This window comes from Dromiciops gliroides, chromosome 3, assembly GCF_019393635.1.
Source record: "Dromiciops gliroides isolate mDroGli1 chromosome 3, mDroGli1.pri, whole genome shotgun sequence".
NCBI classification, from domain to species: Eukaryota; Metazoa; Chordata; class Mammalia; order Microbiotheria; family Microbiotheriidae; genus Dromiciops; species Dromiciops gliroides.
The window spans coordinates 544,404,229-544,432,090 of NC_057863.1; the positions used below are offsets into that span (position 1 = coordinate 544,404,229).

The following is a 27,862-nucleotide window of genomic DNA, read 5'->3' on the forward strand; positions in this document are numbered from 1 at the left end:
AGTCAGGAGGACCTGAGTTCAAATCCAGCCTCAGTCACTTGACACTCACTAGGTGTGTGACCCTGGGCAAGTCACTTAACCCCAATTGCCTCACACACACACACACACACACAAAGACAAATAGAGTATTTGAAAGAAGGAAGGATATGAAAATCTTGACATGACTGTTACTAGGAAAAAGGTGACTGAGAGAATATTAATAATCCCCAGCCATATACCACCTTTCTCATCTGTACTATATTTTTAAAAAATAATCTATAGTGGCACAGCTAGATGGCACAGTGGATAGAGCACCAGCCCTGGATTCAGGAGGACCTGAGTTCAAATCCAGCCTTAGACACTTAATACTTACTAGCTCTGTGACCCTAGGCAAGTCACTTAACTCTAATTGCCTCACCAAAAAAAAAAAAGAAAGAAAATAATCTATAGACACACCGAAGGCATGCTTGATGGCATGCCATAAGAAGTGATACTTTTGCAAATTTGGAAGCCTTTTCCAAACTTCCCTATTTCTGTTAAAGATAACCTTCCAGTCTACCTGATCTGTAACTTTGGGGTCATCTTCAGCTTCTTGCTCTCCCTTACCCACATATCTGATCTGTGGCCAGATCTTAATATTTTTTACCTCTGTAACATCTCTCACATGTGGCTTCTCTCTACTCAAACGATTACCTCCTTAGTCCCTCATCACCAGATCCCCAGATTATTGCAGTGGCCTCCTTATTGGTCCCTCTGCCTCAAGCTTGTCCAGGCTCCAGTCTGTCCTCCACCCTGTTGCCAAAGTTATTTTCTTTTGAGTACAAATCTGACAATGTTATTCCCCTATTCAGTCAACTCCAGTGGCTCCTTATTGCCTCTAGGATCAAATAGGGATTTTCTTGTTTAGCTCTTCACAACGTGGCTCCAAGCTCTCTTTCCAGGCTCATTGAACATTATTATCACACTCTGCAATCCAGCCAAACTGGCTTTCTCACTGCCCCACATTGACATTCCATTTCTTATATACATGCCTTTGCTCTATTTGTCCCATACCTAGAATGCACCCCTTCCTTACCTCTGCCTTATAAAATCTCTCTCTTCCTTCAAGATTTATTGTAAGCACAGCATCTGACACATAGTGGACACTTAGTAAACGTTAATTGACCGATTTATTGATTGATTGATGTCCAATGGACAATTAAAGATGTGATTCTGGAGGTTAGAGAAGTTAGGGCTGGATAATAATAGATCTGAGAATCAACAGCATTGTTGTTCAATTGTTTTTCAGTTCTCTCTGACTCTTTGTGACACCATTTGTGGTTTTCTTGACTTAGATACTGGAGTGGTTTGCTATTTCCTTCTTCAGCTCATTTTACAGATGAGGAAATGGAGGCAAACAGCATTCAATGACCTGCCAGGGGGTCACACAGCTAGTAAGTGTATGAGGTCAGATATGAGCTCAGGAAGATGAGTATTCCTGACTCCAGGCCCAGTTCTCTATTCCACTGTACCACCTAGCTGCCAATCACTAGCTTAAATATCACAATTGAATCCATGGGAGCTGATATGATCACTAAACAAAATAATATAAACAAAAGAAGGCTCAGAGCCCTTGAGGGACATTTACTGTTAGTGGGCATAACTTGGAAGAATCTTGCAAACAAGACTGAGGAATGGAGGAGGAGGAGAACCAGGAGAGAGCAGTGTCACAGAAACCTAGAAAGAATAAAGTATCAAAGAGAAGGGGGTCATCAGCAGTGTCAAAGGCTATGGAGAGATTAAGAAGGATGAGTATTGAGAAAAGGCCATGAGATTTGGCAGGGAAGATGTCCTTTGGAGGAGAGCAGTTTCAGTTAAATGATGATGTAGGAGGCCAGACTGTAGGGAGTTAAGAAGAGAATGAGAGTAAGGGAGGTGGAAGCACCTACTATAGATGCCTTTTGCTAGGAGTTTAGCCATAGTAGGCAGGATAGATATGGGACAATAGCTAGCAGGGATAGATGCATCACTCCTTTGTCTTAAAAGCTCCTGTCATCTATTCCCTCCTTTCTTCCTTTACTTTAGTCTCTATAATGAGATGGCTGTTCTCCCTGCTAAGACCTACTCGTCCCTCTACATGTACCTTTGATCGCATCACCTCCTGTTTTCTTTAGCATTTTGTCCCTTCAATTATCCATTCCCTCTGTCTCTCATCGATCAGAATCTTTAGTCTCTTTTCTGTCTATTGTTTCCTTCTCTGTTGCCTTTGCACACCCCCAGGTCAATCCCATCCTTAAAAAACTCTCTAGGAGGCAGCTAGGTGATGCAGTGGATAAAGCACTGGCCCTGGATTCAGGAGGACCTGAGTTCAAATCTGGCCTCAGACACTTGACACTTACAAGCTGTGTGACCCTGGGCAAGTCACTTAACCCCAATTGCCTCACAAGAAAACTCCAAAAAAACAAAACAAAAAAACTCACTGTCAGACTTAAACTTATGTCTATGAGACATCCAATTTGAAATATCCAAGAGACAGTTGATGAGCAATGGAGCTCAGGAGGGAGTCTGAGGCTAGATATATAGATGTATGAGTCATCTTCGTAGAATTGATAAATCTATGTTCCTGTGATATTTAAAAGCATGGGAAGTGATGAGGGTCATCCATGAGAGAGTGTAGAAAGGAACAGAAGAGGTGTCAGAAGAGAACCTTAGGGATATATCCCCAGTTAGAGAGCATGATACAGATGATGAAGCAGCAAAGGAGACTGAGGAGTGGCTAGGCATGTAGGAGAAGGACCAGGGGAGAGCAGTGTCACCCAAGAGAGATTTATCCAGAAGGAGAGGATGGTCAACGGGATCAGATACAGTAGAGAAGTTAAGAAGGATGAGGAGTGAGAAAAGACTATCAGATCTAGCAAATAGGAAATCACTGGAGAAAATACTTTTAGTTGAGTGATGAAGTCTGAAGTCAGACTGCAGAGGTTTGAAGGTTAAATCATAAAGTCTATATATCTAGCGTTAATCTTTCTCCTGACTTCCAGTCATATATATATTTGGGGGGGGGCAGTGAGGGTTAAGTGACTTGCCCAAGGTCACACAGCTAGTAAGTGTTAAGTGTCTGAGGCCGGATTTGAACTCAGGTACTCCTGACTCCAGGGCTGGTGCTCTATCCACTGCGCCACCTAGCTGTCCAATGTTGTGTTCTTTTAGCAAAAAATAGATCACTTCTTCAGTGACAAGCCAGAGAACTGCAAAACACCTTAGATTGGCTCTCTGGGCAATGCAGACAAGCTCAGCCAGCCAGCTGTCTGTTCAGCAGGATATATTTTACTTTGTCCAATCAACCTCTAGCAAAGCTAAGCCTCTTTTATAATAAGCACAACTCACAACAAAACAGACTCAAAGTTGTCTTTCCCCACTTGTGTTTTTCTTTCTTAAATCATAGAGAACAGCCAAACAATCCTGAGAGTTTTTCCCCTCTCTCAAGGCTATAGATGGCATCAGAGAGCAATAAGCTCAGGCTGCTTTTTACACAGAAACAGATTTTGTTCTCCAATCATCAGAGGAGCAATAGGATTCTCAGCTGACCCAGCCTTTCTGCAGCCAATCAGCAAAGCAATGCCTTATTCACTCCTCATACTCCCAGGGTAGCTGCTGAAGAGCCTGATTGTAAGCAGTCAGCTGTCTTACCTAGAAGTATTTTTTTTAGTCACATTCTAGTCTTCTGCCCCCACTTCTCTTGAATCCTCCTTAGTTTGGATTAATCTTCCTCTTTCTTCTGTAGCATCTTCTCTTTCTTACTCTATCTTCTGATGCTACATCAGAGCCTCCTGGTGGTCAGTGAGTCATCTTTACTTTATGGTATAGAACTCAAAGAATCCAGTTTTCTTTTTATTTATTTTTTAGTAAGTTTTTTTTCCCAATTACATGTAAAGATAGTTGTCATTTTTTATAAGATTTTGAGTTCCACATTTTTCTCCCTCTCTCCCTCTCACCAAGATGGCAAGCAGTCTGATATAGATTACACATGTGAAGTCGTGTTAAAAATATTTCCACATTAGTCATGTTGTGAAAAAAGAAACAGAAACAAAAGGGAAAACCCATTAAAAACAAAAAAACAGAAAAAGTGAAAGTAGTATGCCTTGATTGAGACTCCATAATTCTTCCTCTGGATGTGGAGAGCATTTTCCATCATGAGTCTTTTGAAATTGTCTTGTATCATGTTGCTGAGAAGAGTTAAGTCTATCATAGTTGATCATTACACAGTGTTGCTCTTACTGTGTATAATGTTCTCCTGTTTCTGTTCACTTCACTCAGCATGTTCATGTAAGTCTTTACAAGTTTTTTTTAAATATTCCTGCTCATCTTTTTTTTTGGCGGGGCAGTGGGGGTTAAGTGACTTGCCCAGGGTCACACAGCTAGTAAGTGTCAAGTGTCTCAGGCTGGATTTGAACTCAGGTCCTCCTGAATCCAGGGCTGGTACTTTATCCACTGCACCACCTAGCTGCCCCGCTGCTCATCATTTCTTATAGCACAATAGTGAGGAATCCAGTTTTCTTGTCAGGTGCGGTACCACCCTAATAGTCTTTATATACCTTCCCTTAGTCTGCAAAAAATTATTTAAATTATAATTAACTTTAAAATAATAAGTAACTCTAAAAATGGTCACATGCAAATGGGCTGATGGACCACAATGTCTAGCATCCATCATTCCCTCAAGTCATTGCTCTGCCTTCTAACAGTCTTCTCAGTCTATTAATCTTAGGGGCCAGTTCTCTATCTAGGCCTCAGAACAGTTTGTGTCTCTCCTCAACATCTTATCTGCGAGGCTATGTTTTTAAAGTTGATATTATCACTTTTCTTTAGACAAATGTTCTTTATTTGCTCCTTTCAGCAACCAAACTGTTCACATACAGGAAGGGATAGTACCTTAGATAAGCATAACTCAGGAGCCACCTCCTATGTAGGTCCTTTACCTGTTTCCCTCCCACCCCACCCCAGTTATTAGTATTCTCTTTCTATTGAAATTACTTTGTATTGCCTTATATGTTTTGTACTTATGTGTATGTTGTATTTTCCTAGTAAAACATAAGTTACTAGAGTACAGGGACTGCCTTTGTATTACTAGGACAGTTCATGTCACAGAGTAGATACTCAATATTTGTTGAGTTTAATAAAACTAATTCATTTAACTAATTAAAAGTGAAGTAGTTATAGTTCCTTTACACCAAAATTTCTTAAACTGGGTTGAGATCCTATATGGGGTTACATAACTGAATGTGGGGTTGCAACAATTTTGGCAGTAGTAAAAGGTTATGCATATCTACTTTATATACCTATATATCCAGGGTCGCATAAAACTTTCTCGAGTGAAAAGGGGTCACAAGTGGACAAAGTTTAAGAAGCCCCGATTTACATGTTAAGATTGTCCTAATATTGCTCTTCTGGTACAGGTGCTGTGCCTGAGGAAAAATGCCTTTTCAAAACAGGCCCTTTCACTTGTAAGGTAAGTGCTACTTAACTACATGCTACTTTCTGGTACATTGGTGATGAAAGACATTAAGTAGTTCTGGGATATTCGTGGTGGACCCTGTCCAGCCTGAGATCAGGCACAGAAGAATCAGTTATCTGCCTCTTGTTCTTTCTTCTTTCCTGCCAGCTGTCAGTGGGTCTGCTTCAGCTGTGTTCTTTACAGAATTGCGTGGTGAAGGGTTGCATTTTTTGTTGTTCTTAAGCAGTGAAGGAAATAGAGATTTAGTGTCATGCCTTCAAGTGCCTTGTCCTATAACCTCCCCAGTAATGGACAGATATAAGACTTGAAAAGAGGTGGGCTTCTTGCCATCAGGAGCAGTGGCATTATCCAGACCTGGACCTAGAGGGTGCCTCAGAAACACAGACCCTAATCTTATTTGGGGAAGGGAGTCAAGGCTCATACCCTACTTGTTAGCAAGTCCCATTTAGGTGCTAGCTCTGTTTGTTAGTTTCTAATGCTATGATTTAATACTATGACTGTGCCACAAGCATAGTGGTTATTTTCTTTTTTCCAGTTCTTTGTTATATGGGAAGGCTCACTGGGGAGGGGAGCAGAGGGATTTATTCAGAAATGAATGTGACATGAAAACAGATATATATTTTTTGTTTTGTTTTGTTTTTAATTTATTTATTATTTTATTTTATTTTTTGTGGGGCAGTGAGGGTTAAGTGACTTACCCAGGGTCACACAGCTAGTAAGTGTCAAGTGTCTGAGGCCGGATTTGAAGCCAGGTCCTCCTGACTCCAGGGCCAGTGCTCTATCTACTGCACCACCTAGCTGCCCCCCAGATATATATTTTTTAAAATAGTGAGTTCTCCACTAATATTGGAGGTCTTCAGTCAAAGATTGGATGACCAGTTGTTGGTGATTTGATAGAGGAGATTTATTCACTAGGCAGAAAGTTGGAGTTGATCCCTTCTAAGTTTCCTTACAAGCAAAGGGTCATAGAATTCCAGAGTTAAAAGAAACCTTCAGAGTTTTCTACCAGTACCTAAGTCAGAAATCAATTTTGCTGAAAGATCTACAGTGGTGGAGAACTCATTACCTACCAAACTGGTCTGTTCTGCCTCTGGACAGTCCTTAGTTAGGAATTTCTTATATGAGGGCAAAATCTGTCTTTCTTCAGTTTTTACCCACAGGTCCTAGTTCTGCCCTCTGGTGCCATGCAAAAAAAAAAAAGGCCATTTCCTCTTTCCCATGGCAGTGCTTTGGAATACTAGAAGATACTTGTCATATTTCTTTCTTTTTTTTTTTTTAATTAAAAAAAATTTTTTTTTTGGGGTGAGACAGTTGGGGTTAAGTGACTTGCCTAGGGTCACACAGCTAGTAAGTGTGAAGTTTCTGAGGCCTGATTTGAACTCAGGTACTCCTGACTCCAGGGCTGGTGCTCTTTCCACTGTGCCACCTAACTGCCCCTTCCCCATTCACTTTTTTTTTTTTTAAGTGAGGCAATTGGGGTTAAGTGACTTGCCCAGGGTCACACAGGTAGTAAGTGTCAAGTGTCTGAGGTCAGATTTGAACTCAGGTCCTCCTGACTCCAGGGCCGGTGCTCTATCCACTGTGCCACCTAGCTGCCCCCCCCATTCACTTTTGATCTTGAAATGATATGATTCTGAGTTTCTTCCTCATCTTGGTCTCCCCTCTCTGTTATCTATTCCTGCTAGTCATTGTACTAGCTAATTATGTGGCACCCAGCAGTTAACATGGTCCATGACACTAATTGAAATAATTTTTAGGGCCTGCTAGCAAATACAACAGTATAGATGGATAATTTTTAAAAAAAGTTTTATTTGTCTTTATTTTCTTCCTTCCTTTTCTTTCTTGCTTTCTTGCTTTCTATCTAAATAAGTCATTTCTGGATATCTCTTCTTCCAGCGAAGTTTCCCTTGTTTTATTTTTTAAAAATATGTTTTATGTCACATTCATTTCTGAATAAATTCCTCTGCTCTCCTCCCCAGTGAGCTTTCCCATATAACAAAGAACAAAAAAAAGTTGAACAAAGTAATTACCAGATCATCTTGATCTGAAAGTATATGTAGTATTCCACTCCTCTACTATGCCACCTCTATAATAAAGTAGGTATAACATTTTCTCATCTCTTTGGCCAAGATCAGTCAAATTACACAGGGTTTAGTTTTTACATTTTAAAAATTTATGTCTTACGTTTTTATATTACATTTATTCCTGAATACATTCCTCCTCTTCCCTGAAGAATCTCCCTCATAACAAAAATTAGAAGAGAAAAAACCCAATTTGTCAAAATAGCCATCTTGGCCACATTTGATAGCAAATACAACATTCTGTATTTATAGTCTCTCTAATAAAGGGAAAAAGGTACATTTTATCATCTCTTTAATATGGAGCTAGGCTTGGTCATTATAATTTGCAGTGTTTCATTTTATTGTTTTTTCTATTACAGTTTTTAAATTATTATGTACTTTGTTTTCCTAGTTCTGATGACTTCTTTGTATTGGTTCTTTTTGTTTTTTGTTTTGTTTTGTTTTGTTTTGTTTTGTTTTTGGTGTGGCAATTGAGGCTAAGTGACTTGCCAAGGGTCACACAGCTAGTAAGTGTTAAGTGTCTGAGGCCAGATTTGAACTCAGGTCCTCCTGAATCCAGGGCTGGTGCTCTGCGCCACCTAGCTGCCCCGAATTTTCATTTCTCTTAATCAGTAGTGATTTAGAGCATCTTTTCATATAATTACAGATAGCTTTGATTTCTTTTTCTGAAAATTGCCTGTTCAGGTACCTTAACCATTTATCAATTGGAGAATGGTGGTAGAGTTTTTTTGGCATGCATTTTTCTTAATATTGTTGATCTGGAACATTCTTACATTTGAATATTAATAGTTTGACATTCTTTTTTTCAAAACTGTCTGGTCATAACTTTTGGCTACTTATGTACTGAGGAAATGGCTCTCAGTCTTATATATTTGTGTAATCCTGTATATAACTTGTTACATGATGCAGATTATTCTCAAAATGGCAGTTTCCCTTATTTTTCTACCTATATTGATTTTAGTTGTGAAAAAGCTTTTCAATTTCATATAACCCCAAATAGTGTACTTTTGCTTTTGTGATATGATCTCTTGTTTCTTGTTTGTTTTGGAATTCCCTCATTATAGGAAGAGATTATCTGTTTTCTAAATCCAATTTTTAATGATTTTTTAAAAAAATATTTAGGTTAAGTATCCATTTGTACAGAGAGATAGTTTAGTCCATACCACAGGGGGAAACACTTTGACCACCTTTGATACATACATTGCTTCGATAAAGGAGGTCTTTTCCATCATATAATTCTTTACAAATGTTGGGGTTTAGCTAATTGTAAGTGAAATGTAATCAACTCATCATTTTCAACATTGTTTTTCTTTAGGTTCCAACTGAGAGTAGAGAATCCCAGCTGTTCTGCAGGTGAGCAACTTTTCCTTAAATAACTAAAGCTATATTTCTAGTCCTCCATAATTACCTTGCCTAGAATAACACAAAGCACATGTTTTGGAAAAATAGCTCAGAAGATGTTCCCACCTTCCAGAAGCAAAATATTATTTTTAAAAAGTTTCCTTTTTTTATTCTGAACTTAAGCACCCAAAAAAGAGTATTTCCATACACAAAGCAAAACACAAAAAGAGGATTGCCCATAGAACTATAGATCTTCACCTCATGCTGTCTGCTTCTTTCTTTCTTTCTTTTTTTTTTTTTGCGGGGCAATGAGGGTTAAGTGACTTGCTTAGGGTCACACAGCTAGTAAGTGTCAAGTGTCTGAGGCCAGATTTGAACTCGGGTCCTTCTGAATCCAGAGCTGATGCTTTATCCACTGTGCCACGTAGCTGCCCTCTGTCTGCTTCTTTCAAAAAGTGTATAATAGGGAGCAGTTAGATGGTACAGTGGATAGAGCACCAGTCCTGGTTTCCCGAAGGACCTGAGTTCAAATCTGGCCTCAGATACTTGACACTTACTAGCTGTGTGACCCTGGGCAAGTCACTTAACCCCAATTGCCTCACTAAAAAAACCAAAAAACTAAAAAAAAAGTGTATAATAATTTCTACAGGGGCTGAGTCTTGGTAAGGCTTACTACTTTTCTCTTCTAAACTTTATTCTCCTTCTATTTCCTCTAGAGCTTTTTATTTCATTTTTTAAAAAATCTCTTAACTTCATTTTTCCTATTCACATAGTCCTTGTGGAAAATCATTTTTTTCCTTTGAGTCTGAGCTTGCAGTTATTTTGGAGTTGCTTTTTCCTTCTTCTTTTTTTTAAAGGCTACTCAAAGTTTATTAGTTTCTGTTGAGTACAAAGTAAACAGAGTTACTGAGGCTGCTGGAAAGCACATAGGTGATTTGGATAGAAAAAAAACCAAACAATAGCAGTGTGGTTTCTTTTACTTGTTTTTTGGTGTTTTGCTTTTGTTTCCCTTTTTAAAAAAACACACATACAACACAACTGTTTCTACACTTAAGCAGCCTGTCTATTCTAAGGGAATAGGTGGGAGAGGGAAGGGGAGGGGGAGGAAGGGAGAGATGGGGAAATGGGCTCTGATGCCTAGAATCAGGGGAGTAACACAGAGGGTGCTGCTGCTCATTCAGAAGGCCCAGTGTTGGTTTTGCTGGTTTCACTGACATGCCTCTTCCTCATGGCCTCCTGAGCCAGGTGATCATGCCGTGAGCAACCTGGACAGTTCTTGAGTGCTCTGGGGATTCTAATAGAGTTGTCATGGATGGATGACTCGACTTCCTGAAGAAGAAGCTCGCCCACTAGTGGCCCAAGTCTGATTTGGGAAGACCAGGATGGTGGGGGATCACTTTCCCAGAGTACTCAGCACTTCCACAGCAGCTGTTGCTGGAAGTAGAACCCTGATGTCTTTGGTAGGAGTAGTCATGGGTTGCTATGAGTGAAGCACTGGATGGGATTGCTGCCATGTGGCTTGTTTCTTCTTGTGCTGATGTAAACCTTGGTGGCAGTTCCCCAGCAGCCCCTGTCAGGCATTGGGCTGCAGCAGAGGATCATGAGTGACCTGGCTCGGGGGAAGGAAGTGCTAGGCCAGAGAGCCCATTTGTAAAGGATAACGGTGCAAAATGTGAGAGTTCTTTGGGTTTGACTCTCGAGAGGCCGGACGAAGACTTAAATAGAGTGGCAAGAGGGGAGGCGGGAAGGCTCTCGTCATTGGAGGTGGGAAGAGCTTGCTTTTTTCTTCTTTGGAGAGATCTCTAAGTCTATAATAATTATTGATACCGGTTGATGTTTTCTTTTTTTTATTTACTCATTTCTCCAAAATTAGGTCCTAAATTGGATCTTTGTGCCAGGGCTCTGCTCTGCTCTGTGGGTGGGATATTTGGCTCTATTTAGGTTGGCTTTTGTTTGTTTGTTTTTTAGTTTTACCCTGGGTTCCTTGAATGAACTCCACCTCCTAGGGTTAGAATGTACTAGAATCTTTGGGGTTCAAAGTGCTTGATCTTTAGGTATCTTTATAGCATCTCTGGAATCCCTGGGTCCCTAGGCTATCCCAATTTGAATACTGCTATGTAGCACTAGTCATTGCTGCTGCACAGGTCTTTACCCTGGAGCTTTTTTAGGGGGCTCCTCTGCTTTTGCTGCCTCTAGACACAGAGCCCCAAAGTCTGCATATCTCTGGCCTGTGTTGATAGGCTGCTAGTTTATTTGCTGGGGCTTTCCTGTTGCCTGTGAGCTGCTGGCTGACCTTTTGTTTAATTCTGAGTCGGAAGGGGTCACTATAGTTTCTCATTGGATTTATTGATCTTTATTTGGTCTGGTTTGAAATTCAGGTTTTTGCTTGAATAGGTATGTGGGAACTTGGTGGTCATCCTCTATTAAGGCAGTTGTCTTGGCTAGAAGTCCAGCATAGTGACATTGTAGTAATTGAAAGGGCACTAGCTTTAGAAAACCATGAGATCTGGGTTTTAGTCCTAGCTTTACCAGTGAACAGCTATAAGCAAATGACTTTCCTTATTAATTTCCTGCCCTGTAAAGTAAGGAGTTTGTACTGATTAGGTGGTCTGTAAGGTCCCTTTCAGGTCTAATATAGACTGTTCTTGTGGCACCTTCTAGTTTTGCTTCTGCTCTAGGTTCTAAGGTCTCTTCCAACCCTGACATTCTGTGTTCTGGTCTTTTTTGATCTAACGTTCTAAGTTCCAAGGGCTCTTCCTACCCTACAAAATTTCTGGTTCTTTTATAGGACACCAGGTTTTCACTTTCATTGTCCATAACAGGTACTCACAAAATGTTTTTTGAATGAATAAATGACTGAATTTACCACACTAGGACCCCTTTTATGATTGGCTGTTCAAGAAAAACCAATAGGCTTTAAAAAAATGCCCTGATTTCTCAACTGGTCCAGGTAGTAGTTTGATTAGCCTGACAAAGTCTCTGAAACAATGTGAGTGCTGACCATTTCTTCTTTGCCTATTTCTTTTCTTTCTTTCTTTTTTTTTTTTTTAGTGAGGCAATTGGGGTTAAGTGACTTGCCCAGGGTCACACAGCTAGTAAGTGTTAAGTGTCTGAGGCTGGATTTGAACCCAGGTACTCCTGATTCTAGGGCCGGTGCTCTATCCACTGCTCCACCTAGCTTCCCCTGCCTATTTCTTTATTATGGGATAAGTCTATTATAGGATAACTTTTCAAGGAATTGTCTGATTTTACTTAAATCTGGTATTCTACTAAAGGGTATAAAGGTGCTTTTTAAGTATTTCAGAACACTACTTTGAAACAAAATACAGTTCACAAAAGTTTTCAAATGAACTTTTTTTGCAATATTTAAGAGATTTGTTGAGATAGAGATTATAGAGGTATATGGTTGCATTGAGGGACAGCTGCAGCTCACAGCATTGCTAGAATGAGAAGGTTCTGGACAAGAGAGATAAGTGTGGTAAATGGACATTCCCAAGCAAAAGATTTTGACTGAGGAGAAAAAGAACTCTCACAATTAATTGGAGTATAGACTGTGCTGTGAGAGAGGGCACTCCTCATCCCTGGAGGGTCAAGCAGATACCAGTGGACAAGTTCTTGGCTATGTTGAACAAGAGCCTCATCTCAGGGGTAGCGGTTTGGATAAGGTGATCTCTAAGGTCTTTTCCAACATACATTTCTTTGATCTGGTGCCCATAGTAGGTGCTTAATAATTTTTTTTTTAAGTGAGGCAATTGGGGTTAAGTGACTTGCCCGGGGTCACACAGCTAGTAAGTGTTAAGTGTCTGAGGCCGGATTTGAACTCAGGTACTCCTGACTCCAGGGCCAGTGCTCTATCCACTGCGCCACCTAGCTGCCCCAATAAATGTTTACAATTGACTGATTCTATGAGAATTATTTCTTCCATGATGTTGAAAAATTGGAGCTCACAGGTCATTCCTGTCGTTATGTCTGCTCCTGGATGTTTTCCATGAGTACAGAAGTTGAACTTAACATCCCAATACTCTTTGTTGTAGAAACCAGTCATTTTATCAGCTTATACAGTAGTCTACAGATCATTAAATGCATAAAGAATAACAAGATAGTAACTTATCCTCAGATGATTTCTCTCTGAATCCCTCAAAAAAAAAAAAAAGGGATGAGAAAAACAAGATTAAAATAATACAAATAATTGTCTTCTCCCCAAATTGTGGATTGAACATTTTTTTTTCTTTTAGTTTAAGAACCAGAGACATTGTAGGCTAATCTAATCTGATGTGTTGAAAGATACTGTCATCCCGCCCACAAATTGAGGAGAAAATACAGATTATTTCCTTAAAAATGTGGTAATTGAAAGATTTTCTAAGCCTCTATTTGAAACCCTGGAGTTTAGTGTCTTCATTTAGGGGAAAGTGCTGTCACTTCTCTCTAGAGGCTTATGTTAATGTGGCAGCAGGAGACCTGATTTAATGATGCAGAACAAGCCAAAGAAGAAAAAAAATCAGTTGAGCTCATTGGTAATCAGAGACTTTTAAAACCTTGTAAGTTCTATAATTAAAACAATTGACTAATTAAATGGTTTAACCACTGGTAAATTGACCAAAGCCTTCCATTTCAGGGGGGAAAAAATTGGTTAATTTAACAGTGATTTGAACCAACTTCTTAATTAACCAGCTGCTATAATTATAGGAATTGCCCCAAACTACAATTGAAAGTGTTGATTGCCAAGGAATATCAACAGTAGATCAGATAACTTCAGTCATGACAAAGCATGATGGTAATTAGGTTTTTTATTTTGTGGCTTAAAGCTACTAATAGGAGATTTGGTGTTTTTATAACTAAAGGCAGATTTTAAGCTGTGTCTTTTCATTTGTACCAAGATATTTTGCTTCTTTGTTCCTTTAACAATCACTTCAATCAAATTAGTTCCTTCATTTGAGTTCTCCTTTTACTGACCCAGATTACAAACATTTCACAGCTTAGTAAATGGGATTTGTGAGTTGTGGTCAAGAAAACTTATCCCTGATGGCTAACTTGAGTGATGATAAAAAACTACAATACCACAAAAAAAGAGTTATGATCCTTTTCTGCACTCAGATTAGTCCTTGGACAGTGAACACATAGTATGTTGCCACTCATTCACCCTTGGTGGGTGATTTAGTGTTTCTCTAACCGTTGTTTTGCTCTGTGTCTACAAGATCTCAGGCAGCAATCAGCACAGTCCAATACTCAAGACTTCCCTAGGTACATGTATAATGTATAACATGTATAACAGGACTATAAACATGCAGAGTATATAGACATGACCCAGGTCATCTGAATCTCTAGAAATATATTGCTGTGGCAGGAAAAGCTCTATAGTCACAGGTTAGGGATCAGTTCAGAAATACTAGCCAGTGGTCTGAACCCTCTACTTTTATCTTTTTCCTGTGGGATTATTTCAGTGGGAGAAAGGCAGATATCTTTCTTTGGACTACTGGCTCAACGGGTCTAGCTTCCTGATTATGACAATTCTGGGTCACAATGGATAGAGCCTTCATGAATCCAATATTCTTCATTATGATAAGTATCTGAGGAAGACTGCTAGAGATTACTCCTACAATTTCTTATTTTGGGGCCAGACTTAATTACATTGCTGTAGGGAATTTCTGATGAACAAACTCCTATCAATGAAGATCTTATTCTATCATTTGTAGTCTTAAAGAGTTGCCTGGGGCATGGAAAGATTAAGTGACTTGCCCAAAGTCACATGGTCCATGTGTGTCAGAAGCATCCCTTGAACCCAGTCTTCTAACAGGAAGACTACTTTTCTGTCTGCTATATCACAATACCTCCCTCTTATATTAGGCATGGGGAATCCCAAGCAACATAAGGGCTTACACAAAGTAGCCTCTTAATCAATATTTTTTGAATGAATGAACAAATCAACCAGTCAGTCAATAAGCATTTTTAAAGTGCCTTCTATGTTCCAGGCACTGTGCCAATTGCTGGCAAGTTGAAGATAAAAGTGAAACAGTCTCTGCCCTAATTCTAATGATAGAGACGTATACAGAGATAGGTATATAAAAAATACCTGTGAATGCCAATGTTAGGTAATCTTGAAGAACGAGGCACTAGGACTGTGTGTGGGAGGAGGAACAACACCAGGAAAGGCTTCATGTAGAAGGTCACTTTTTGGAAACGATTTTTAATTTTTATTTTCAGTTCCAAATTCTTTTTCTCCTTCTACTCCTTCCCCTACCTATTGAGAAGGCAAGAAATATGATACACATTATATATGTGAAGTCATATAAAACATTTCCACATTAACCACAATGCAGAAAAAAAAAACAAGAAAAATTAAAAATGGAAAAAAAATGCTTCATTCTGCTCTCAGTGTTCATTGATTCTCTCTTTGGAGGTAGATGGCATTTTTTGTCATGAGTCCTTTGGAATTGTCTTGTTAAGAGTAGTTAAGTCTTTCACAGTTGATCATCCTTACAGTATTGCTCTTACCAAGTATAGGGGCAGCTAGGTGGCATAGTGGATAGAGCACTGGCCCTGAAGTTGGGAGGACCTCAGTTCAAATATCACCTCAGACACTTACTAATAACTGTGTAACCCTGGGCAAGTCATTTAACCCCAGTTGCCTTAAAACACCCAGGGACATCTCCAGTCATCTTGGTATATATCTTGCCACTGGACCCAGATGGCTTTGGAGGAGAGAATGAGGTTGGTGACTTTGCACAGCTCTCTGTCACCTTAAATCCAATTTATTGCAAGTCATGACATCACCTATAAAGGAAAATACTATTTATAATGTTCTTCTGGTTCTTTTCACTTCATTCTACATAGCTCATACCAGTTGAAGTTTACCTTTGAGGTGAGTCTTGAAGCAACCCAGGGATTCCAAGAGGCACATCTGAAAAGAAAGAACACTTTAGGCATGGGGAATATCCGGTACAAAAGCACAAAAGTGGGAGATGGGATATCCATGTGTAAGGAATAGCAAAAAGACCTATATTACTGGATTGTAGAGTGCATGTAAGAAGACCGGAAAAGTGTGAAGGGGTCAAGTTGTAAAGATCTTTAATGCCAAATAGAGAAATCTCTGTTTGATCTTAGATATAAAATGCAGCTATAGATGTTTACTGAGTCGGGGGTTGGGAGTGACATGGTCAGACTGTGCATCACTTGTGTGGAGGATGGATTGAAGTGGGGAGATGGTAGAGGCAGGGTAGTTGCTCTTTGAGTGGAGAGAAAAGAACATCAGCTAGATAAGTTGAAGGAGAAGATTGTGGGGAGTCAGGTCAAGGGGTGGTCCTTATGGCAAAGGGCCTCAGTTTTCCACATAAAAAACAAAGTGAGGTCCTCTAAGTTATTACTCGACCAGTTGCTGTGATAGGTGGCTAGAAAATCAGTAGTCTTGGTAATCAAAATATGGGTTGTCCACAGTAGCATATTTTTAGGACCAGATTTTCTTATTCTTAATGGGCTTGTGTCTTTAATGGACAGAAAGGCATATAGTAGGTACTCTGTGGTTGACCACTGTCTTACTATTAAAAAGATACTATACAGGGTCACATCCTGTGAATAGCAACTGCAATTCTGGTGATAGGCCTGAACTCTTGAAATTGAATTCAGAAAACATTTATGAAGCAACGCATACCAAATTATCTCGACATTTTCTATTTCAGCTCACCTTTGACTCTCCCTGTTGTCCTGGCTTCATTCCTGTTTGTTTACTCCACTGTCTAAAATCAGCATTGGCATTTTTCAGCTGCTTCTTTTCTGTTTAGATTGTAAGCTCGGGCAGCTAGATGGCACAGTGGATAAAGCACCGGCCCTGGATTCAGGAGTACCTGAGTTCAAATCCGGCCTCAGACACTTAACACTTACTAGCTGTGTGACCCTGGGCAAGTCACTTAACCCCAATTGCCTCACCCCCCCCAAAATATAGATAGATAGATAGATAGATAGATAGATAGATAGATAGATAGATTGATAGATTGTAAGCTCTTTGAGGGCAGGGACTGTCTGTGCAGCTTTTTGTTTCCTCAGTACTTACCACATTGCCTGACACATAGTAGGCACTTAAGAAATGCTTATTGACCCTGTTTTGTTTTTTGGGTTTTTTGGGGTTTTTTAGTGAGGCAATTGGGGTTAAGTGCCTTGCCCAGGGTCACACAGCTAGTAAGTGTTAAGTGTCTGAGGCCGGATTTGAACTCAGGTCCTCCTGACTCCAGGGCCGGTGCTCTATCCACTGTGCCACCTAGCTGCCCCTTGACCCTGTTTTTTTGCTTATACCTCAGTGCTTCTGCCATCAGCTTAGTGCTTTAGTCCTCCATTTTTCTCTTCCTTCCCTTCTCCTCCCTTCCCCTCTCCTTCCTTCCTCTCTCTCTCTCCATCCTTCCCTCCCCCCATCTATCTGCCTGTCTGTTTTCCCCGTTCTGGCACCTTCCCTAAAGGACTAAAGTTGACTGTCATCTTCAGGGCTGGGCTTTAGCTTTTAGCCATTAACCCTTGATGGACTGCTATCTGGTGTCAGGAAATAACACCTACCTTCCATTGTTCTTCTGGGCCACTTTCTGCCTGCTCTCTCCTCAGGGAATCCAGGTGCTTTTAAATGTAGCTCATATCAAATGTAATTTTTAAGCTTCTACCTCAGAAATCCCTATAAAAATGCACCCTCTAATATTCTAAATCCTCTCACTGGCAGTGGGAAAGGGAAGAAGGATTCAGGAACAGTCGAGTAGTAGGACAGAAGTGAATTGGCCCAAGGGTATTGTAAGCACCCTTGCAAAACCATCTGGCCAATTGCTTTATGTGTGAATAAGGAAGTTGGATCGTTGCTTGTTTGGCCTCGGAATGGAGGATCTGGAGTCTAGAAGATGACTTACTAAGTAGGTAGAAATGTAAGTGGTATTAAGCAGAGAGGATTCGAGTCAGTGGTAGGAGAAGAGTATTTTATGTTGAGTGACAGGGGAGGTCGATCACTAAGGCTGAAAGAAACCACAGTGATCTTAGTTAGTCCCTTCAGCCTACATGTAAGGAAAGTAGCCCAGAGGTGGCGTGATCTGCACCCAGATGCTGCTTAACTAATGATTGAAGTGAAGAACAATGAGCTGTCCAGGCTTGTGTTGCTAGTGAGAGACAGAGCCAAGACCAGAATTCCTTCAGGGACAGACTACAAAAATCAGTCGCCAAGCAACTTACCTGATTCTAGTGAACCAGAAAGAATATTGGGATAAAAGTCAGGAGTCCTGGCTACTTAATTCTGGTTCTGCCATTAACTTATATGACCTTAAGCAGATCTCTTTCTCTGATTGTCCTTTTCTTTCTCTATAAAGTTGTTTGACTATATGGTGTGTCATCTCTTCTACCACAGAGAGTTTCTGACTGTATAACTCTAAGGCCTTCTTCTCCATAAAAGAGCCTCGAAACTAGTCTGATGTCTTTTTTCTCTTTCAGGAAACATTTTCCTGAACATCAGCCGGCTCTACAGGTCCAAGCCCACCCATGGCATTGGCAGGTACAAGCACCTGCTTATTCCAGCTGAGGTAAGGCCTGTTCTTTCCAGGCTGAACTACTTGTTGGCAAAGAATCAAGAATCAGAAATGCATGGAATGGGAAGTATTCATGCTGGATGGCCCAACTACATGACTTTGTACAAGTTACCTCCTCACAGTTCCTCAGTGTCTTCATTTCTAAAATGAGATTAGACTAGATGATTTAAAAAATCCCTTCTCATCCCTTCCTGCCCCACTTGGACATGCTGGTGTAAGGTCCCTTCTGGCTCTAATATTCTCTGATTTTCTGATAGTACATCAATGAGACTTGACATTTTTCCTTGTGGTCATAGGCTACTGATCTCAATTAACTCAACTTTAAAATCGTCTATTAAGCACTTACTACATGCAAAACACTGAGCTAGGTGCTGAGGATGCAAATATAAAAATGAAATAGTCCCTATCTTTTAGGAGTTTGCATTCATAATCCTGCAATTATAGAATGCCGAAGCTTGACTGTGTGACTCAGTCTGTAGGTAGTAGGAACTAACTAGTACTAGGGAGAGATTGGAGATTAATGAGAGAGTCTGGATGTTGGAAGAGGCAACCTGCAGGAGGAGATGAAATGGAATGGGCTCACTTCTTGTACATGTAAAGGGGTTTGCCCTGGCAAGGAGAAGGTCCACTTTACTATGTGAGATAAGGGGGAAGGAGAAGATAGTATCAGAAGGTATTTGGATGGTGTGAGATGAGGATTAGGGAAGAAGCGGGAACTCTAGGAGACCAGCCTCAATTTTCATTGAAATATGAGGAAAAGTTGACGTGTGTGTGATGGCATATACAGTTTTTTGTACCTGTTGACCACTTGGTAGATATTGTTCCACAGATGAGTAAATGGAACACTTAGGAAAATATTGTGGTTCTACTTGGGAGGGCTTCAACATAAGTTTGGTTTTCTTTGCTTATCTTCATGCTTACCCTCCACCCTTCTAAGCTGGCCTACTTATCCCCATACCAGCCTTTTTCCATTCCCTTGACTTCCCTAGTAATATATACCATTAACACATGAGATTATTTGGACCTTTGGAGCTCTGCTAAAGATCTATATCCTTTGAAACCTGTATCATGAACTTATGCAAATTATCATTTCTCTCCTGAAAATGTGTTCTTTGTAGACATGTAAGTTGGGCACAGCTAATTTTTGGCTCAAGACACCAGTTTTAGGAAAAAAACTTTTCTCTGTCTTTGGGGACTTTAAGGCTATTAACACTCTCCCTCTACTGTTAAACAAGTGTGGCATTGGAATCACAGTCTTAGCCCTAAATTTGCTTAGACTAGCCTAAAGCCTGTTTTTGTCAGGACTTATCATCCTTAATAACTGTGAACAGCATGTAGGGACATAGGAAAGCATTTCTTAGGTTAATTAGATTGTCTAATTTTATCCATCAGTTATATGTTATGAACATAAGAGCACATGTACTTTTAGGGAGACTGCCTACACTTCCCACCAATATGTTACAGAGACTGAAAGAGGGGGATATATTTAATAAACTTCATACCCACATTTTCCTACCAGAAACTATTAATGAGTCAAAAAACCGGATCTATTAAGGGTTATTATTCTTTTTGCCTAAAAATCTTTTTTTTGTTTTTTGGGGGTTTTTTTGGCAGTAGTTAATAGAGCACCTGGTAGACTGAATTCCACTAAATAAATACAGTGTTGCTTTAGAGATAGTATTTAATGGGGACTATTAAACAGACCACTGGGGAAATTCCTACCTCAGTACAGACATACAAATGTATCAGAAATGATTCCTATATAATGAAAATAGAGTGCTTAACAATAACCCTAAAGATCTTAAATATAGAATTCTTTTTTTAAAAATTATGACAATAAATTATCTCTCTTTTGCCTAATTGGGGTAATCTTGACATGAGACCACACAGACTTCCCATACCTTTGGGGGAAAGAGATTGAGATGGAGGGAAAGACTTGACAACTGATTGGTATGTGGAGTGAGGGAAACTGAACAATCAAGCATGACTCTTTAGTTGTGAATATGAGTCAATTGTTGGCAGAAATTTACATTTTTATTTATGCTTTTGGTTTCCAATTCTTATCCCTCTTTCTCTCCCTCCTCTCCCCCCTGCCTGAGGTGGTAAGCAATCAGATATAGGTTATACATGTCTAATAATGTAAAACATGACCATATTAGTCATTTTGTATAAGAAAACTTGAATAAAAGAAAAAAAATGAAAGAAAGTGAAAAATAGCATGCTTCAGTTTGTGTTCCATCAATATCATTTTTTTCTTTGGAGGTGGATAGCATTTTCATTGATAGTCCTTTGGGATTGTCTTGGATCATTGTATTGTTGAGAATAGCTAAGTCTTTCACAGTTCTTCATCAAACAATACTGCTGTCTCTGTGCACAATGTTTTCTTCATTCTGCTCTCTTCACTATACATCAGATCAAGTCTTTCCAGGCCTTTCTGAAATCATCCTGCTCAGCAATTTACATCTTATATGGCAGCAGTCTTTTTTTTTTTTTTAAGTGAGGCAATTGGGGTTAAGTGACTTGCCCAGGGTCACACAGCTAGTAAGTGTGTGTTAAGTGTCTGAGGCTGGATTTGAACTCAGGTCCTCCTGAATCCAAGGCCAGTGCTTTATCCACTGCGCCACCTAGCTGCCTCCAGCAGCAGTCTTTAAAGAAAAAAAAAAGGGACAGTACAAGAAAGAAAATACATTTATAAAATCATGTCTGTAAACTTCAAGGACATTTGTAAACTTTAGAGGAAATTTGGTGCATTTGGTGAATTTTACTTTTAAGTGAAAGGTGATTTGCTAAGGGCCTGGAGAGTCTGATTTAAACTATCAAAATGTATAAGAGATAGGAGACAGGAAGCCTAGTCTCTTTGAAGAACAGCTAGAGAACACTACAGGGCCAGAAGCAGTTGGAGCTGTTTGAAGATATCAGCCACAAGAGTAATTGGCTGACAATAAATTTTTGGGTGCTAATTCTTGATTGGTTTCATGAAGACTGCAGTTCTAACTAATATCCTTCATCACCCCCTAGAGTTTAAGGGAGGGGAAGCTTCTCAGAATTATATACTTCCCTTTCTGTCCCCACTGATTTGAGAGGGAAATTCAGAAACAGGAAAGACAGGTACTGCGGCTGCTTTGTTGTTTAAAAGGAGCTGGCTAGACTCGTTTGCCTTGCCTCGGAAATCAGCCTGAGTTATTTTGCTCATATCTGATTGCACAACACAAATGAAGAACTAGTTGGTCTGGTCCGTGTAATGCAACGCCAGCCAAATTGATGCGTTTTGCAGTTCTTTGGGTTAAAGGGAACTGCTATTCAGAGTAGGAAATACAACTTTCTAAATACCCTTTAAAGGTAATTGAAAGAGCTTAGAAAGAGCTTGTATTTGAAGAGACCAGAGAAGAGAATTTGTCTGACTGGATATTGCTGAAGACCAACAGACAAGGCAGTTTAGTGCCGATATTCCTGAATATAACAGCAACATCAAAGCCTGCAATCTAGAGTTTTTACTTCTCCCAAGCATACAAATTTTCCTTTAATGTGAGAAAGCTTCTCTACCAGGTTCCTATATCACCTGCATTGATAGTGAGTACATGGGGCAGCTAGGTGGTACAGCAGATAAAGCAGTGGCCCTGGATTCAGGAGGACCTGAGTTCAAATCCAGCCTCAGACACTTGACACTAGCTGTGTGACCCTGGGCAAGTCACTTAATCCTCATTGCCCCCCCCCCCCCCAAAAAAAAGATAGTGCATTAGTAGGAGAATGTGATGTGGGTTTATGTGTGGATTGTGATATAGTTTATAATTCATGGAATTACTAGATCTATGAGTACATGGGCTATTATTATTACCATTTCTCTCCCTTTTTTTGGGGGGGGGTTTGCAGGGCAATGAGGGTTAAGTGACTTGCCCAGGGTCACACAGTTAGTAAGTGTCAAGTGTCTGAAGCAGGATTTGAACTCAGGTCCTCCTGAATCCAGGGCCAGTGCTGTATCCACTGTAGCACCTAGCTGCTCCCTCTTTTTTTTTTTTAAATAAAAGTATTTTATTATCTTCCAGTTACATGTAAGGATAGTTTTCAACATTTGTTCTCATAGGATTTTTAGTTCCAAATTTTTCTCCCTCCCTCCCTTCCCTCCCTCTTCCCCAAGACAGAAAGCAATCTGATATAGGTTATATATGTACAATCACATTAAACCTATTTCTGCATTAGTCATCTTGTGAAAGAAGAATCAGAGCACAAGGGAAAGACTTCAAAAAAGAAGAAGAAAAAAACCAGTCAAAAAGTAGAAAAAGTATACCATTTCTCTTGCTTCATTTCTAAGTAAATGATTATGCTTTAAGATCTAAAAAGTATCATTACCATGAGTATAAACTGAAATTCAGCAGCAGAGGTTCAGGAGCTGAAGTTGTGGGGGCAGCTAGGTGCCACAGTGGATAAAGCACCAGCCCTGGATTCAGGAGGACCTGAGTTCAAATTGGGCTTAAGACACTTGACACTGACTAGCTGTGTGACCCTGGGCAAGTCACTTAACCTCAATTGCCCTGCCAAAAAAACAAACCAAAAAAAAGAATTGAAGTTGCAAGGAGGGGTAGTTTATTTCCCCATGACAGGGGTTCTCTAGGACCCTGAGGGTTTGTATGTAACTTTGTGGTAGCAGTCCTTCTTAGAAAACATAGACCTGCTACTGTGGGAGCCAGTTAGAGTGAACAAGCCAATCCAGAGACCAAGTGTACACACTCCCCATATGAAGGGTGATATTAAGGAGGACAAATTCTCAAGGATCACTCCAGGTACCACAGATCTGTGTTACAGTGTAGGGATTGCCACATTTCTATTGTTTATACCAGTGCATTATAAGATCCTGAGACAATTGAATTACCATTTTATTTTGTAAGAATTCACTGCAGTGGGTTTATTTCTTTTTTTTTTTCCTTTACGAGGCAATGAGGGTTAAGTGACTTGCCCAAGGTCACACAGCTAGTAAGTGTTAAGTGTCTGGGGCCGGATTTGAACTCAGGTCCTCCTGAATCCAGGGCCGGTGCTCTATCCACTGCACCACCTAGCTGCCCTAGGGGTTTATTTCTAAAATGCACTCAGCATTCAACAGTTGCCTTACTGCTGTATTTCAAGACAAATACGTGTACACTCTCTCAGAGGAGAGCAGAAGGGAGAGGAAGAAAGAGGGGGAGAGGAGGGAGTGATGGGAGGAAGGGAGAGAGGGACAGACTGAGTTATACTTCTGCCCACCAGAAGAACAACTTTCTACATATTCCATCTCACAGAGTTGTTAAGGAGTCATAATACTCCCAGCTGCTCCATCTCCCAAGAAAAAAGAAGTATCTAGAACTGGGGCGCCCAGAACAAAGCATTTTGTCTTAGTTAGAAGGCTAGAAAGAGATGCTCTCAAAAAGAAGTGACCACAGAAGACCTGTGTCTTAAATCTGCATATAATGTTTCCATTCTAATAAGGCCACACACCCAGCTTCGAGGCCTGCTCCCCTCTGCCTTTTAGAATCCCTGGCGTCCTTCACAGCTCAGCCCAATGACCACCTTTTCTACCCTTTCTTTTCTTTTCTTTTCTTTTTTTTTTTAGTGAGGCAATTGGGGTTAAGTGATTTGCCCATGGTTACACAACTAGTAAGTGTTAAGTATCTGAGGCCGGATTTGAACTCAGGTACTCCTGACTCCAGGGCCAGTGCTCTATCCACTGCGCCACCTAGCTGCCCCCTTTTCTACCCTTTCTTAATCCCTTTTTCATGTTTGTGCTATGCCTCTTCCAAATAATTTGTCTCTGTTTTGCATGGGCCTGTATGTATCTGCTGCTTTCCCTGACTATACTGTAAGCTCCTGGAGGGAAGGTACTATTTCACATTTGTCCTTATGTTCCCAGCAGGTTGCACGTTTGGAACATGGTAGGTTCTTACTGAATATATTTATTGTCTTTATTGTATTACTGACACTTGATTGTACTCGTAACTTCATCACTTCAGTTTCAGGGCCCTCCACAGTCTGGCTCCAACATGCCTTTTGGTCTTGTCTTACACTAACCTTCCAACCTTTTTATTATTCATCAACCAAAGAAGGCTTTTCATTGTTCTCTAAGCACTTCTTGCCCTGACAGGACTTGTTCAGTGAAGTAGAAAAAGCCATGTACTTGGTGTCAGAACATTTAGGTATGAATCCCTGTTTTACCTCAAGCTATCTTATGTCAGCTCTCTGAGGCTCAGTCACCTCTTGTGTGAAATGAGGAAAAGAACTTGCAGTACTTAAGTCACTGGGTTGTTGTGAGTCTTTCAAGTATTATGTAAATGGAAGCTGTGATTATTAGTACTGTTACCCAGCCTTTCAAAGCCCAGCTAAACTCCTGCAATTCAAAAATAAATAAACAAATAAATAATCCAACTAATTGATTAATTAATTAATTCCTGCACTCCCCTCCTTGTAATTCTTCAAACAAAGCCAGGATAACCATATGCCAAATTTGTAGAACAGGAGATTTTCATTTTTCTATGGATTTTTCAGGTTCTACAGATCCACATTTTAAGGACCCTTTCAGTTTTAATCTGGCCTCAGACACTCACTAGCTGTGTGACCATAGGCAAAGCACTTGGTTTGTACCTCTTTCTTATCTGAACTTCATAATTCCCCTGGTAGGTCCTTGAATGAGGTTAATGTTTGTTGTTGTTAGGACCTTTCATTTCATTGGTATACAGAACTCCTAATAAGGAAACTCCCTGTACCAATGCAGATCCATAACTGTTCTGCGATTGAGGGATCATTTGTTGGAGAAAAGGGAATTGTAGGGGCAGCTAGGTGGTGCAGTGGATAAAGCACCAGCCCTGGATTCAGGAGGAACTGAGTTCAAATTTGGCCTTAGAGACTTGACACTTACTAGCTGTGTGACCCTGGGCAAGTCACTTAGCCCTCATTGCCCCGAAAAAAAACAACAAACAAACAAAAAAGGGGAATTGTACAAGCCTGGTTGTTCCTTATTTGCATCCCTATCCTTTGCTCCTTCCATTTTTGGGGGCCCCAAAATCAAGGCTTGTCACTCTACTTCATCAGTAATTTAACGAGTGAGCGAAAATTCACAAGTGCTTTTCTCAGGAGCCTGAGGATTGTCAAGTTAGAAGACGTGGCAGTGAGAATATGGATTCAGTGGTAGCTCCTGTCATTCTGTACCTTAGTTATGGCCTCTTTTTGTTCCTGCCCCAGGGCCTCCGAACAAAACATGTGATTTCCAATCCCAGCAGGTGCTTTTCTCTTTATGAAAGTTCACTTGGCACCAAGTGTACATACCAACCCATACTTTGGAGACTTCAGCCACTTGGTTTTTAGTGTTGATAAATAGAAGGTTTCTGTCATATATGATACTTTTTGTTTGCTACACTGTCTCCTGTGTTATCTCTGGCAGCCATGGGCCTGTTGGCATCACTTTAAGGCACACAGGCAGAGTATGAGAGTATAATATATATTTTAGAGGGGATGGGGAGAGGTTGGGGGTAGGAGATAAGATATAGACACAAATATATGTGATTCAAAAGAAGTTGTGAAAGTACAGGAAGAAAAGTATAAACAAAGTGTTTCAGTGGGTTCAGACGAAGGAAACATTACTTTCAGCTAGAAAATCAGGAAGGAATATCTTTTTAGCTGGACCGGGAAGGATGAAATCTACTCTCTCTTCATCTACAGGGTAGAAATGGGTAGGAATAGGTAGGGTGGGAATAGGTAGGTACAGGAATCAAGGAGGATCTGAAAGGGAAGGTCATTCCAAGTTAGAATGATCAAAGGAACAGAGCAACAAAGCCCAAGGTGAGGGATTAGTGAGTAGAGTTTGCCTGGAACATTAGGTTTGTGGAGGCCAGTAATGAGAATCAGCTAGAATTCTCTGTTGAGGTCAGAGCATGCCTTGAATGCCAGCCTGAGAAGTTTAGACATTATACATCCCAGAGTCATTGGGGAATCAGTGAAAGTTTACAAGCAAGAAAGGGACATGAGAATAATATTAATAGCTGACTTTACATATCACTTTAAGACTTTAAAAGGTATTTATAGATGCATACTGTGAGAATTGGAATGACACCCCCTGCTGGAGAGATACTGTAGGCAAGCTCCGCCATGAGGAGAAGCCATGTGAGGACAAGCCATACAAGGACAAGCCATGAGGCTTCAGTGTCTGGAAGCTAGCCGGCTTACATCTGTAGAGCCACCTGTTAGTTCTGTCAATCAGAGCTACCAGCCAATTAGCTTGGAGCTGTGTGTATATGGATGGCCCTGTTTCCTGTTGGAGGGAGGCTTCTGGGAGGAGGAAGGGTCGAGGAAGCTTTCTTTTGCCCAGGACCTCGGTTTGCATGGAGCAGAGATGCTGGCTCCCTGAGATAGATAGATGAAGGAATCTTGGCCTCTTTCTCTCTGATCACTAGATCCTAATGCACCTTAATAAATGCTTAAAAGTCTAAGCTCTTGCTAAAGCTTTTAATTTATGGCGACCACTCAATAGATTTTTAGACAGTTTAGCTAGAATTTTAGCCCTGTACAGATGGCGATATTACAGTACATTATCTCATTTAAGCCTTATTAACAACCCTGTGGTATAAGTTCTACAGATATTACTATTGCCATATTACAAATGAGGAAACTGAGTCTCAGAAATTAAGTGACTTAAGAGCCCTTAGCCTCACAACCTGGCTCCTCACTGTCTCTCACCTCACCCCTCTATCTAGTCTGTTGCCAAAACCTATTGATTTCACCTTTACATCTTTCAAATATGCCCCCTTATCCCCTCTGATATGCTTGATCCTTACCCCTCCCCCCCATCCTGTGCAGGTTCTCATCACCTCGTGCCTAGACTATTACAGTAGCCTGGTCTGTCTGCTTCAAGTCTCTTCCATTCCAGTCCATCCTCCATTCAGCCACCAAAATGTTCTTCCTAAAGCACAGGTCTGACCATGTTACTCCCCCCTACTCAGTAAACTCCAGTGGCTCCCTATTACCTCCACGATCAAAGACAGACAGACTGCTCTATTTGGCCTTCAGAGCCCTTCATAATTTAGCCCTCTCCTACCTTTTTAGTTTTCTTACATCTTACTCTTTTCCACACATAGTCTTTGATCTAGTGACACTGATTTCTGGTTATTCCACAGTCCATCTCTCATTTTCAGGCATTTCCCTTGCTGTCCTCCATATTTGGAATGCTTTCCCTTCTCATCTCTACTTACTTCCCTGGATTCCTTTAAGTTCCAACAAAAATCCCATCTTTTGCTGAAAGCCTTTCCCAAGCCCTCATAATTCTAGCACCTTCCCTATCTTAATTATTTCCTATTTATCAACTATATAGCTTGCTTATACATATTTTTTTGTTGTGTTCCCTCTTTAGATTTTGGGGATAGGGACTGTCTTTTGTCTCTTCTTATATTCCTAGTGCTTAGCACAGTGCCTAG

The 27,862-nt window shown here is 40.3% G+C and overlaps 1 protein-coding gene across 1 annotated transcript in view; it reads left to right on the forward strand.

Annotated features, from left to right (window-relative positions):
• Positions 1-27,862, forward strand: part of MRPL48 (mitochondrial ribosomal protein L48) — a 79,472-nt gene that overhangs the window by 15,592 nt on the left and 36,018 nt on the right. Inside the window, exons 2-4 of the mRNA XM_043998052.1 lie at positions 5,412-5,464; positions 8,867-8,904; positions 18,340-18,428. Coding sequence (XP_043853987.1) covers positions 5,412-5,464; positions 8,867-8,904; positions 18,340-18,428 — 180 coding nt within the window. The remainder of the gene's footprint in view (positions 1-5,411; positions 5,465-8,866; positions 8,905-18,339; positions 18,429-27,862) is intronic.